This window comes from Microtus pennsylvanicus, chromosome 2, assembly GCF_037038515.1.
Source record: "Microtus pennsylvanicus isolate mMicPen1 chromosome 2, mMicPen1.hap1, whole genome shotgun sequence".
Classification (NCBI taxonomy): Eukaryota; Metazoa; Chordata; class Mammalia; order Rodentia; family Cricetidae; genus Microtus; species Microtus pennsylvanicus.
Genome location: NC_134580.1, coordinates 55,371,644 through 55,385,199, shown reverse-complemented (window position 1 = coordinate 55,385,199; position 13,556 = coordinate 55,371,644). Strand labels below are relative to the sequence as shown.

Genomic DNA, 13,556 nt, shown 5'->3' with positions numbered 1-13,556 from the left:
GTTTCCATGTTGGTGACTAGTCATAAAATGTTTATGGATAGTCCATGACTCAATATCCATGCACATATGAGTACCCATGATTGGGTTCATAAAAAACCAAAAGAGGACCTAAAACTGGAAGGTATGGAGCCCAGGAAATTGGAGGGAGGAAAGAGAAGATGGATGAAAAAAAATACTCTGGAAACAAGTATGAAATTTTCAAAATATAAATAAATTTAATTAAAATTTGAAAAGAAAATCTGTGTCTTGATTTTCTCACTTTTAAAATGGTTCTAAAACTGAATTTAAAATTCTTTAAAGACTTAGAATGGAGAGAGACATTGAACCTATATACCTTATCCAGAAAATGTTAACATCAGTATGACTATTGAAATAATTCTTCAGTTGTTCAACCTGCAAATTCCATATTAGCTACTCTTCCTCATAAACACTGAAAATGTACCCATCTTCCAATGACAGAGCAATAGAGTCACTCTGGCTCTACAGGGAGAATTAAGCTTTAAAGCTGCTGGGATTCTTTGCTGTTGTACAAGGATTTATATTATACTAGAATGTGTATTGCAGAAACATCTTATAGCAGAGCATAACAAAAGTGTATTCTCTGGTCCTAAAACTACTAGTTCAGTGCTGCAAGAAATTGCTCAAAATTATTTTCATGAACAGATGTTAAATTTCTGAGATCCTCTGAGAGCCACAATTTCTCCAGAGTCCAGCTAAAGAAGCAATCAATCATGTGAAGGAAGTCCATGAGTAGGAAACAATCTTTGCCAATACATAACTGACAGAAAACTAAGATACAGGATACATAAAGAAAACCACCAACAACAAGAAAAGAGCCAGGAAAGCATACATAACAATTAATAATGGGCTATATTCAAAATAATAAATAGAAATGTCTGAGAAATATTTTACTAAGAGTTCATATGGGGTTCCATGGAAACAACCAAACATCCCAGGCTATAACAGAGACTGTTGGTTACTCTCCATAAATTGATTTTAAAGTTTAATTACTAAAGAAAAACTTACATATTTCTCTGAGCATTTAGTAGTCAAGCTGCTGCCTACACAGAGATGTTAGCCCTATTGACTTGTTTTCACAGTACTGGAAGTTACTCTGCTTCCTAACAGACAAGAAAGTAACGAAAAAATAGCTATAAACCCTGTAACTTACATGGTTATTTGCCTGCAATATATTCTGGTGTGATAGATTACAGATGTTGTAGGAGTCATAAACTATCCTCTGGTTGGACTTTAGGATCACTCTGTAAGATAGAACCAATACCTGATAATACTCAGATGGCCAATATGAGGCATAGACAGGCCATGGACCTGGGAAAAACCAAATTCTATTGCTCTGCTAAAAAAAGCATAGAAATATAAAAGCCTCGTCAAAACAGTCTCTTATACCCAGTACCTTGTGCATCCATCACCAGAAAGGCTTCCTCTTGCAGTAGGTGGGAATTAACAGACAGAGCTTCACAACTGGATTATGTACAGAGTGAAAGACTTGGGAACTCTCAGACCTAAATAGGATGTCTTCCCACTCAAGGGCTCAAGGAAATATACAGAAGACGAGGCATAAAAATTTAAGAGCCAGAGGACCAGGAAGTCTTTTGTGAGATAGTGTCTCCTACATATTATAAGGAAGCTACTCATGCTATCTCAACATCCCTGCCTGAACAAGATCTAGACAATTACAGTACCAATAAACATGCTGAACTGGAATGAAGGAAGCACATGGAGCCCCACCCTCAACACAAAGAACTACACACAATTAGTGACTGCTAAGATTGGGAGAATTTATTCTCCCCAGGGATCAGCCTTCAATTATTATCAACTACCAACTGGTGTGCCATGAAATCACATCACATTTATGCAGGCAGTACTTAGCATACACACACACACACACACACACACACACACACACACACACACACACACATTATGATTTGAGAGAGAATAGAGTATAGGAGGAATTGGAAGGAGGGGACATGGGAGAAGTCAGAAGGATGAAGTAAAGGAGAAAATGATTTAATTATTTTTAATTGTCATTTTAATTGCATAGAAAATATTATTTACCATCAAACTAACATAATTTCATGCTTTATATGTGTGCTGTAATTACTTCTGAAGAAGATAATAAGGTCTAGCAAAAATATCACTAGTTTAACATGGGTTAAAACTTATTTCTAAACTGAAAACAACCTTAAGTCTCTGTATTTGGGTCTGTGTGGGAGACAGAAGTTGACCTGTAACAGTGAAAGTGGTAGACAAATCAATACATTCAGTCACGGCTGACCCACGCAGTATCAATGTCAGCTAAATTTTAAATAGTCTATGCACATACTTTCCTCCACACTTTTCATGGAGTTCTCTACTTAGAAACTTTCCCAGTTACGACTACTAAGAGAAAAGATGCATAGACTAACTCTTTACAGCTTTCAAATCCACAATTGATCTCAATCTCCATTCTTCTCAAAGGAAGCAATTTGTTTAGCATGTCATTCGGCTTTGAAGCATCATTTTGCTCTTTAACAACAACATCGTGGTATTGTATTCTGTGTTCCAGGATCTAAGACGATAGCTATTATTTAAGTAAGTGCCATGTTTGGATGTGCGTGGATATCTGTTTTCTGGCCCAATGAATTCACTTCTTACAATTGCTTTAGAATTTGATTCTGGCCATATTTTTTTCGGTTATTTTTAATTTCCTATTTTCTTTGCAGTGCACCATCCAACCCAATTCCAAAAAAGAATGCTACATTTATCTATGTCTATTCAAGCAAGCTATTAGAGGCTGTTACAAAGAGAAAAACAGGACCCAGGCAAATTGCCATATTTTTTTTTCTCCAAACCAAAAAAGCACAAGTACATAACCTTTTTGCTAAGTAAGGGCATACTATTCCTTATAGATGATAAAAATAATGTTCTCACTTCATTATAAACACTAAGCCCTGGGTTAGTGCAGTGCTGACTCATATTAGGTCAAGTATGACTGTCTGTAGATATAAGAAAGTTCTGCGGTGGGGATCAGGGAGGTGTTGGTAATTATGTTTTAGGTTTTGCAATTTTTAGCGGTATTGTTTTTAAAGTCATCTAATATTAAACAATTTCACTTGAAAGTGTAGTAAAAGTTCTTTTAAAAAATGCTAGCTCAGAGATGGTGTCACACTCCTTTAAGCCGAGCACTTGGGAGGCAGAGGCAGGTGGATCTCTGTGAGTTTGAGGGCCAGGCTGGTCAACAAGAGCTAGTTCCAGGACAAGCTCCAAAGCTAAAGCTTTGTCTCAAAAAGCTAAGAAAGAAAGAAAGAAATGCTTCCCAAATTGTAAAAATGAAAAATAGAAATATCCATATGCATATACCTACATACACACTTCGCATTTGGAGAAAACCTGCTAACGATTTAACATGAATCACAGAGTGCTTTTGTTGTGCTAAAGTCACTTGAAAAGTCACTTTTGTACAATTAATGTTTGAGATGAGTGTGTCTACTTTGTGTCTAGATGAGTCAGACTGTCAGAAAGGGAAGCAAATACTACTCCTTGGCTTTAAGAAGAGGAGAACCTGTATCCTGAGGTAGATTAGCAGAAAACAGCTTTAATTGCTTTCCTGGAGAAGTAGTCACAGAAAGCTCTGGGAACAAAGGTATCAGGGGTCTTCAGAATCATCACAAGAAAATTCCAGTGTCTGATGCAAGAATAGACCTTGTCCCAAGCACATGGCTAATTGAATGTACTGTGACACGGCACTGAGTCCATTAAAGTCTGGAACAAAGACCGCTGTTCTTTATGGTTGAGTTCCTTGCCCATTAGCAGATAGCAGAGAGCATTAGCAGCGATAGCTTCCTCTTTGCCGGCCTCAGTTTCTGTTCTCTATTCATGCATCGCCACAGCCTGTGGGACTTTTGCAGTAACATACCAGACCTATCATTAGCTCTTACTTCAACCCACTGTGAATATTCAGCACTTAAAGAAAAAAGCGGATATCTGCTGCTTGGAGCTGGCATATCTGACAGGAACTGTCTTCTACTGAATATAAACAGCTTTGCTAAGAATGAACACCAGATAAGGTAATTATTTTACCTTATTGGAGCAAGATGTAAACAAGACCTTGCTGTAATAAAAATTATGAAACTAGAATACTGTTTAGGCCTTAATATTAGAGCAAGAATGTTCAACATCAGCTCATAGAATGGAATATTATACCCAAACCAATTACATATACATAGACCTTTCCTCTATCAAGGGAAATAAAAGATGTGCTAAGATAAATCATAAAACTGCTCTAACGCTTGGACAGCACCTAATCCAGAAAAGAACGATGCTTCTTTGAATCTTTCCACCAAACCGTCTCACACAGCTCAAAACATGTCATCCATCTCCCTACAGTGGATTTTGAGATGCCATAGCATCTATCACTGTGCATTGTCTCACTGATTATAGCAAGCCAATAAACCCAATTCTGTTTAATAAAAGCTATGTGATGATGATCTTTGACTAGAGAAGACAGTAAGACAAAAAATAGCAGACATGGTGATGAATATATTAGCGCAAAAATATTAAAATATAGCATGTGCTTTTGACAAGACATCTACTTACTTAATCACTGGCTTAATTTTTACTTATTCAAATACTAGTAAATGAAATTTTGCTTTGCTTAGACAAATTGCAATTATTCCTGAATATGTGCATGTCTATGTAAATCCACATTTGTATACTATGCTCATTCACATACACACATTTTGACATTCCTGTGCTTCCCACGTACTTGCATGCTTGATATCTGTTCATTTGGCAATATCTTCCCTTGGACAGTGCCTTCAATTTTATAAGAATTTTGGAGTCTCCACAGGGTTGTCTTATGCACAGTGACAGTCTATTAAGAAAGACTCCCTTCATATTCAGGAATAATTGTAAAATGATAAATACATTCATAGCAATTTACCAAAAGAGTAAGTGTGCACAATATGATTCATTTACCAATTAATTATTTCATTTTCACCCTTGGTGGTTCCTCAGTTTTAGTTATCTAGCAAATAAAGTACATATTATTTGAGTGACAGATTATGTCTATATGTTCCCAGCATCAATGGCTGCTTTAGTAAAGCAACCAAAAGAGCAGCCTACAGATGTATCTGGAGAACATCCCACCTTCTAAGTAACTAAACTGCAGTGAACATGCAGCCCTATGTTCAGGGTCACGATGGGAAAACTAGTTATATGTCATCCAACGGGAATACAAATGTTCAGCTAAACAGCTCAGGAATCATGTAGTCACTTCTCAGTTTCTCCAGTCAGTGTGATTTTAGTGTCTGAAATGCAATCACATTTGATATATTTGGATTCTTCATAGCACAAACCTTAAGTGTCAAATATTTCACTACTTTGCATTAAACTATGACAAATTAAACTGTATATTGATATAATGGGCAAAGTGCTGTTCATTGTCTCTTTTTCATAAAACTTTTACACATTTAATTTAGTCGATTATAGGTCCTATGAAATATTTTAGATTATTGCAATGATATTTTGGAAAAACCATGTTTTTGTAAGACCATGGTCATAGCTCATAAAAATATTCAATTACTATAAATAAAGATTTGTTATTTGCAATGAATACAATTAATCTGAAATATACAAATAAAAATGGAGATTTCTATGAAAAATATGATAACTTTTCAAAAAGTGAATGCTCTGAAGATAGTACTCAGAACAATTGTGTATCGCCAAATAAAACTGAGACTCCATAAGTAATTTCTCAGGGGTGAAAGCTATGAACTTAATGATTTGGAATCATAATCTAAAAGTATAGGATTCTTGCGCAGATACAGTTTCAAAACAAGAGTATAAATGGATGAGTAATGTGATCCAGAGCATAAAGATATTAGATGCTAATTTTAGAAAAATTCACAGCAGGTTGACTAGATTAAACATTTTCGTACAGAGAATCTATTGCTGTTTCCAAATTACAAGCAGTAAAATATGAACAGCTGGTTCTCTTTTATTGGTTTCCATGCAAAATGATTATTTTCCGCTGGGTAATTACTGGCTGATTTATTTCCTGTATTCATTTGCTCACACATTAATGTCCCTAAGTACTTAGAGGAGGTCACGGTTTGCCAGTAAATGTGTTTGAAATGCATAAGTTACACTGATGACTAACGTGTCTGATTTTAATATATTTTCAACCATTATATAAATATATATTGCATTCAATTTTTCAGGACAATTTAAATGGTACAAATGCAGTCGAAACACTGAGATGATACCAACCATGATAACTGAGCACAAAAAAGCCACTTGTCGTGAAGTCACTGTGGAATTTGATTAGAATTTGATTGGAAGTGCTGTATACTGATTCCAGTGCAGTATTGCCGCTAAACTGTCCGATCTGGGGTGAATTTTGGTCGGGACCATCCCTAGTAGACAAAAGTTGGGAAGGAGAGAATGACACTGATGTTCTCTAGATTTTGAATAAATTTTAATGAAGAAATTATAATCACATGGCCTTACGTTAAGAGCAAAGCAAAACAATCCTTGAACTAAAAAACATGGATGTTGGTAAGCCATACACCTGCTCAAGTAATAATGGACTGAAATATGAAATGTAAAAACGACAAATTTACCCAAATAAAATGTGCCCATATTTACTATAATCAATAAATGAACTTCAGTTTTTAAACAGCACTGGGCATCTCTTAATGCTTGTGGTGTCTTCTGTTACTTTCTTTGACCACAATTGAGTGTCCTAGACTGTTCAAATTAGCACTCCTACAATTCATGCAGCATTTCTGTCTGTCTGTGATTTACCCAAAGATTTCTTTATACTTTTGATAAAGTAACTTCAAATGATACAACAATAGTATAATTACATTACTGTTTAATAAATTATTACAAGAATTTAATGACCATATAATACATTTATGATCTAAAGAGAGGACAATAGATTTCACCAGATTTTATGAATAGAGGACTTCCTTAAACATATTATGGCAATTGCCTGCCTCACACATTTTCTAATAATGATGTCAATTCTTTTTTCACTCATAAGGCTTCTGCTATTTTATAGGACAGTATTCTAAAATCTGTTTATCATGTTTGTCTCTTTCTGCAAAAAAGAAAAAAAAAGGCATACTGCCTCCCTCAGTTAGCATGCTGTTTCAAATGTCAGATGGTAGTTTGTAATAAAAAATTGTGATTTATTTTCATCTTGACCTAATTGCATTCATAATTTAATCAAGCAAAAGGAACATTACTGGCTTACCACACAGTAATGAAGTCATAGATGGGTTCTGTTTGAAGAACAGTAAAATTGATGTAGATTCCATTCCCCGGGGGGACTCTTACAAGCCAAAAGCAGTCTTGGAAGTTTGGATACTCATCAGGATAACCAGGAGAATAAATGGTACCATTCATTGCAGTTATATTCCCACCGCAAAGAGCTATGGAAAAGCATCCATGAACATTTCTTTTTGTAACAAACTTGTGTTAGATAAATGGTACAGCCATCAACAGTTATAGGACGTCTGCATTATCTTAGTTCATGAGAATGTACACAAAGGAGTCATTTCTTAAGAATTTGTCTAAATGAGGTCTGAGATTCATCTGCTGTCTTTGGTGATCACAAGGCTCATTAACCACTTAAAATACTGTGCATTAATGCAATACAACTTTTCTCTCATATTATGCATACATAATATGGGTATACATATTGCATTTCTTTTATTTTCCACATTAATTTTATAGAATAGGAGCTCAAATTAAATAGCTGTATCTTGATTCTTTGTTTACCATACTGATGTTAAAAATAAAGCTTCCTTTCCTTTCCAAATACACTAAATAAGTTCTAAATTGACTGAAAAATTAATAACTTTTGTTGCTACTCCCACTGACATATTAATATTGCTGTTCTTAATATAATATATATTCAATTGTTTTTTGTTTATCATTTTTCTGTTATTAGAAATCCCCTAACTAATGGCAAAACTATGCAATCATGCTTTAGAGACTAAGCAAATAAGAATGTAACCAAAAGTACTGCTAAGAAATTTCATCATCTAGAAGATAACTTTTGTTTCAAAGCATACCTTCACACCTTGGAAGTGGATGGTTCCAGTTCCGACTGACGCCATGAAGACACGTGAGAGCTGAGTTGCCGATTAGTGTGTATCCTGGGAAACATTCAAATGAAATGGTCTGGCCCACAGTGAAATCATTTCCAATGACAAACCCATTTCGAAATGGGCGAGGATCAGGACAGCTTTGCAACTGATAGGCTAGAAAATAAAAATGAGAAAGAAAGGCACTTATCTTTTCTGAATTCCAAAGACCACAAGTGGGTACTATTTGTAACTTTGCAATCAATAGGGTATTGCTCATGGTTAGTTATTATATAAATACTAATTAGAACTATGGAAAAGGCTTTCAGAGACAGTGTAATGAGAATTTCTTCTCATACCTATAATTTTCATATTTAAGATGATAATTCATAAAAATGCATCACTGCCTTACCCGCTGGTGCAATTTATCTAAATTATGAACATGAATAGAGATACAAACTTTTCTTACAGCCACAATTTTAATCAAACATATTATGATTCCCTAAATAGAATGTAATTGCTTCCTGGTTGTGCTACTTGTACATAGAATAGAATAACTACATACATGTGAGCCTAATTCTTATTCTTTTGAATTTTAAAATATTTTCTCTGAAGTTTCTATGCTGAACTGTATATTTTGATTAGTGTGAGCTGTTTAGTGCTGAAATATATTTGTTCCTTTGTTTTTCCTCTTGCCCTTTTGCTTGTTTTTGACTGAAGGGCCTTTCCCATCTCCTTTCATACAGTGGGTACTTTGTAAGCAGGATTTGATACATCTTGTGCTTATGAACTGTATTATTAAAACTATTTGAAACTTTATCATTAATAGTGTTCAGTGATAAGATGGCATCCATCAATAATATAACATCCAGGGATTTCAACAGGCTTGTTGTCTATATCAGCTACTCTTTTGGTACATATATGGGATGCAAGCAAAATGCTCATACACATAAATAAATATTCAATTCTTTATCTAGAGTTTACCACACACATGTTTTGAGTTGTCTAGTAGCACAGAAGAAAATAAATTTTCTGTTATTTTAAAATATTTTATATATTTCTTGAAGATTAAAGCTAGTTGATATTTCATGGAGATAGTGAACTGCTGTTATGGATATAGGCATCTAAGGTAAGTCAATAAGCAATTCAAAGATCTCTATATTTAAGAGATAACTCCAAAAATATAACATTCATGACATCCTTTAAAAATTAGGCAGAGAAGTTGCATAATTTTCACATTTCTATCTATCCAACTCAGTCATTACAACTATTTTGTGTAAATTATCATTTTAAGTTTTAATTTAATATCAATCTAATAGTGTTTAGATTTATAATATCAGAAATAATAAAATAAGTCAATATCTTGAGTAATCATCCGTGATATACATAATGGTGTATATTTCACAATAATTTTTTTTCAATGAAATTCATCTTAAGTTTCTGGAATATACTACATATAACAATGTTATGCTACTGAGGAAATGGAGATCTACACTCTATCTTGAACAAGGAGACTAAGGATTTTAATCCAGCTCAACTATAAATCTTGTTCAAAACCATCAATATTTTCTTGAACATGGACCTAATGTAATATATGGCCCTTAGTATATTTGCCTTATATTCTTACGGCACTATAATAAAACTCTGACATTCTACCTATGAATAAGTTTATGTATAATATAAGGTAAAAAATAACTTTCAATTTACTTTCATATAAAAGTACAAATTTATCTTCACTGTCACGCTTTCACTTTTTAATTATTTTGTCTTGCTCAATTTAATTATGTCTTAGACAAATTAAAACTTTTTCCTATGATTTTCTATGTTCTCAGAAAAAAAAATTGCATGAGGAGAGTGAATGATTTTTTTAATCTTCCTAATTGAAGCTTGCTTAGTTTAGCTTCCTTTATCTCCTAATATGACTACAACATGCTTATATTAAGTTAAAGAACTCCTAAGAAGTTATTTAGGACTGATGTAGGAAGTCCTTCTGTATATGTGTTGCTTTTATTGGTTAATGCATAAAGAAGCTGCTTTCGCCCAATGGCTTAACAGAATATAGCCAGGCTGAAGGAGATATATATATAGATAGAGTAGATGAAGTCAAATGATGAATGTAGTCACCAGAGGGCAAAGATACAAGATGTCACTTGGAACCTTGCCAGTAGGCCATGACCCTAGTGGTAAAATATAAAGTAATGGAAATGGGTTAGTTCTAGTTGTAAGAGCTAGCTAGCAATATGCTTAAGCTATTGGTCAAATAGTTTTGCAAATAATATAGATTCTGAGTGATTATTTCAAATCTGGGCAGCCAGGAATGAACAAGTGGCCTCCATACTACACAGGACTTTGAACAAGCTCACCCACGCTGCTACCACTGAACTACCTTTCATGTTTTATCAAACATCTTACCTTGATACACAATATGAAATCCCTGTTTGTTCTGTGAATAGTCACTGTGAAAATACAAGCTAGTTTCGTGGGTTGTGCTAAACAGGGAAGATGGTATTTGAGGACCACTGAGTCGGCCAATGACAGTACTAGTTTCTGAGGATCCGCTCCGTACTTCCAAGTAATCATGTATGGTTTCTGTAGAAAAATTTACAAACTGGAGATGAACACCTAAGGAAGGAAGAGCAAACGCAATGTTATTTGGAATTATTGCACACATGTATAAACAGGAACAGACACACAAATTTGCATCCATGTGCTTAGATATGTTTGCATTTATTTCAGAAGGTATATTCAAAGATCTGTCCATGGTGACACATGCTTGTAACACATGGGAGGGACAGGGTGCAGGAGTAGGAGTACAAGGCTCCCTAGGCTGTATAGCGAGTACGATGCCAGCTGAGGCTACATAAGACAGCCATAAAGATAAACAAGAGATCGGAACTCTGTTTTGCTGTAAACCCCAATGTCTTAGCTTTGCCAAGATTCTTCAGTGAGTACATGCTCATCCTAGGCTTTTCAGACTTAATAAACACTAAATTCAAATGTTAGGTTTGCAATACTACTTTGTAAATGTAAATTTGGACTTACTTGCAAAGATAGTGTGATAAATTCAATAACTTCAAGAAACAAAACTTTATCTGTATACTACTTGCTTATAATATTAGGAAATGATTTACAAAAATAATGTCACATGAACTTTATGTTAGCCTTATCCTCAGTACATGTTCCCAACGCAGACTATTTGCACAAAAATACTCAGCATATTTATATAGCCATCCTCACTCTGGAAACAATACAAATGAAATAACATCTATATGTTAAAAGGTTAGCTGTACATCAATAGATATTGTAGTGTTATTCACAAAAATCAAGAAGTGGAATCAATCTATTTTTTAGTGAATTGCTAAAAAAAATTTGCTGTGTATATACACAGACAAATGTTGTTTGTGAAAAAGAAAGGAATTCACTTTAGCAACACAGACCCCAGATGATTTTGGAGAATGGGAAGACACAGGACATATGATTTCAGTAAGAATCCTGAGTGGGTAATTTATGTCAGCAGAGAGTAGAGTGTGTTCCCTAAAAGCCAGGGGAAGAGATTGGGATATGCTACATTTAAATATGCCAATATCAGTCAAAAGAAATTTTGGGAAGTTCGTTTTTCAACATGGTGACTGAATGCCATAATATGATATTATGTTCTTAAAAGTGCTAAGAAATTAAAATTGCAGCTGCTATTGCTCTCTATAAAACAAATAAAGAAAGCCTTACAATTAATGACAAACACACCTGAACTCGACTAACCTTCCCATTCCACAATGTATTCGTAACTGAAGCAAAATGTTTCATATATGTATTTGTGTATAAATTAAAAATTAAGAGCCAAAAAATACCATGTAGATTTACTTATTCTAATAATTCAAGTAAAATATATTTTGTCAAATCAAAAATTACTAAAATTATATTATCCAATAAACATAATTTAATATACTCATGAATGAAACTTTAACTTGTGGACATATAATGCATTAAGGATGCATTAATAAAGAACAAAACTTCTTTCATATTCTTATATATACCAAAGCCGATGGGCAGCTTTATTGTCCATGTGCAATCTAAGCTGCTCGGATAGTTTCCAGGAAAACCAGGACTGAGGATCACACCACTGAAATCTGACATGGAACCACCACACTGAGCTGTAAAAGAACAGAATTCTTATGTAACAAAGCATTATGGGATATATTTCTATACTAATATGGTATTGAATTTATTTTGAGTCTTCAAAAAGCATCTAAGATAATACAATTTGATAAAAATTAAACATAGTCCCAATTCTAGCAAATGCTCGTTAATTGTTAAATCACTATTCTAGAACAAAAGGCATAATCACTCAGGAAAAACAAAGGGCAGCTGAAGTCAATGATTGTTCAGCAGGTAACAGTTCTCACGCATTGAATACACAAGAAAAAGGACATGTTCCTTCTAGTGCTGGAAAGCTGGCAGACAGCTTATATTTCTTTCTTAAGTACATCGACTGCTGTTTTGATTCATTCAAAAGATGAAGCAATTTATACTAAAAGAAAGCCAACAGCTATAGTTGTCAGAACCATATAAAACCTTCTTTCTTCTGTTTGTAAGAAAGCTCAATAAAGAACATTAAGAAAATTATTGGCTTCATTTTATCCTAAAAGAATCAAGACAAATAAAGAAAGAAATATAAACAACAGTGAAAGACACATGTATTTGAAAGTTTAATCAGGTACAACAAAGAAGTTTATCTTGTGTTGTACCACTATTGATAATCTAGTGGAACATTATTAAATTGCATGTTGCTAATTTAATTTTGTACATAGGGTAGATACAATTATTTATTGTATATTAAAGAATATTTTCATTTTAGAAGTCATTCCTACTGTCAATGAACAGACTTATCACACCTTCTTAGAAGACATATAAGTACAAGACTGTCATTTGTTGTATAAGAAATCAAATTTCATGGTTATTACCTAACTACTTATAATTTCTATTTAAGATTTTTCAACCAGTACATATTCAAATTTGTATTGTATTTCATAAACAATAATCCATAAGAGGTTTTATCTATGTGTGATGTTTAGTGATTAGTCTGACATGTATACTCCAACATATATAGTCTTTTCTCTATCAATCTCTATACATATGTATGTATACAGTCAACATGCTATAAACTCTTCTATCAAAAGTATATCACAATTAAGTTCTAAAATGGTTTTCTTCCATTTAATGGTTCGTTAGTTCATTGGCCATTAAATCTATTCAATTTTTAACACTATGGTGAAAAGTTAACTGAGCATCTTGGCTTCTGGACTGTGATGGAAGATGAACAGATGTCTCATGCTTCTGTTTTGACTTTCCCACCATGGTAGACTGTTGCTCCAGAAGCTGTAAACTAAATAAACCTTCTCTCCCTTAAATTTTACCAGAATAACAAGAAAATTAACAAAACATTGTTCATTGACTTTC

At 33.9% G+C, this 13,556-nt stretch overlaps 1 protein-coding gene across 1 annotated transcript in view; it reads right to left on the bottom strand.

Moving 5' to 3' along the window:
- The window catches only part of Csmd3 (CUB and Sushi multiple domains 3), a 944,903-nt gene that overhangs the window by 80,890 nt on the left and 850,457 nt on the right, over positions 1–13,556 (bottom strand). The window contains exons 41-45 of the mRNA XM_075961035.1: positions 12,134–12,250; positions 10,512–10,721; positions 8,088–8,276; positions 7,265–7,442; positions 6,274–6,419 (exon numbers count right to left, since the gene is read on the bottom strand). Coding sequence (XP_075817150.1) covers positions 6,274–6,419; positions 7,265–7,442; positions 8,088–8,276; positions 10,512–10,721; positions 12,134–12,250 — 840 coding nt within the window. The remainder of the gene's footprint in view (positions 1–6,273; positions 6,420–7,264; positions 7,443–8,087; positions 8,277–10,511; positions 10,722–12,133; positions 12,251–13,556) is intronic.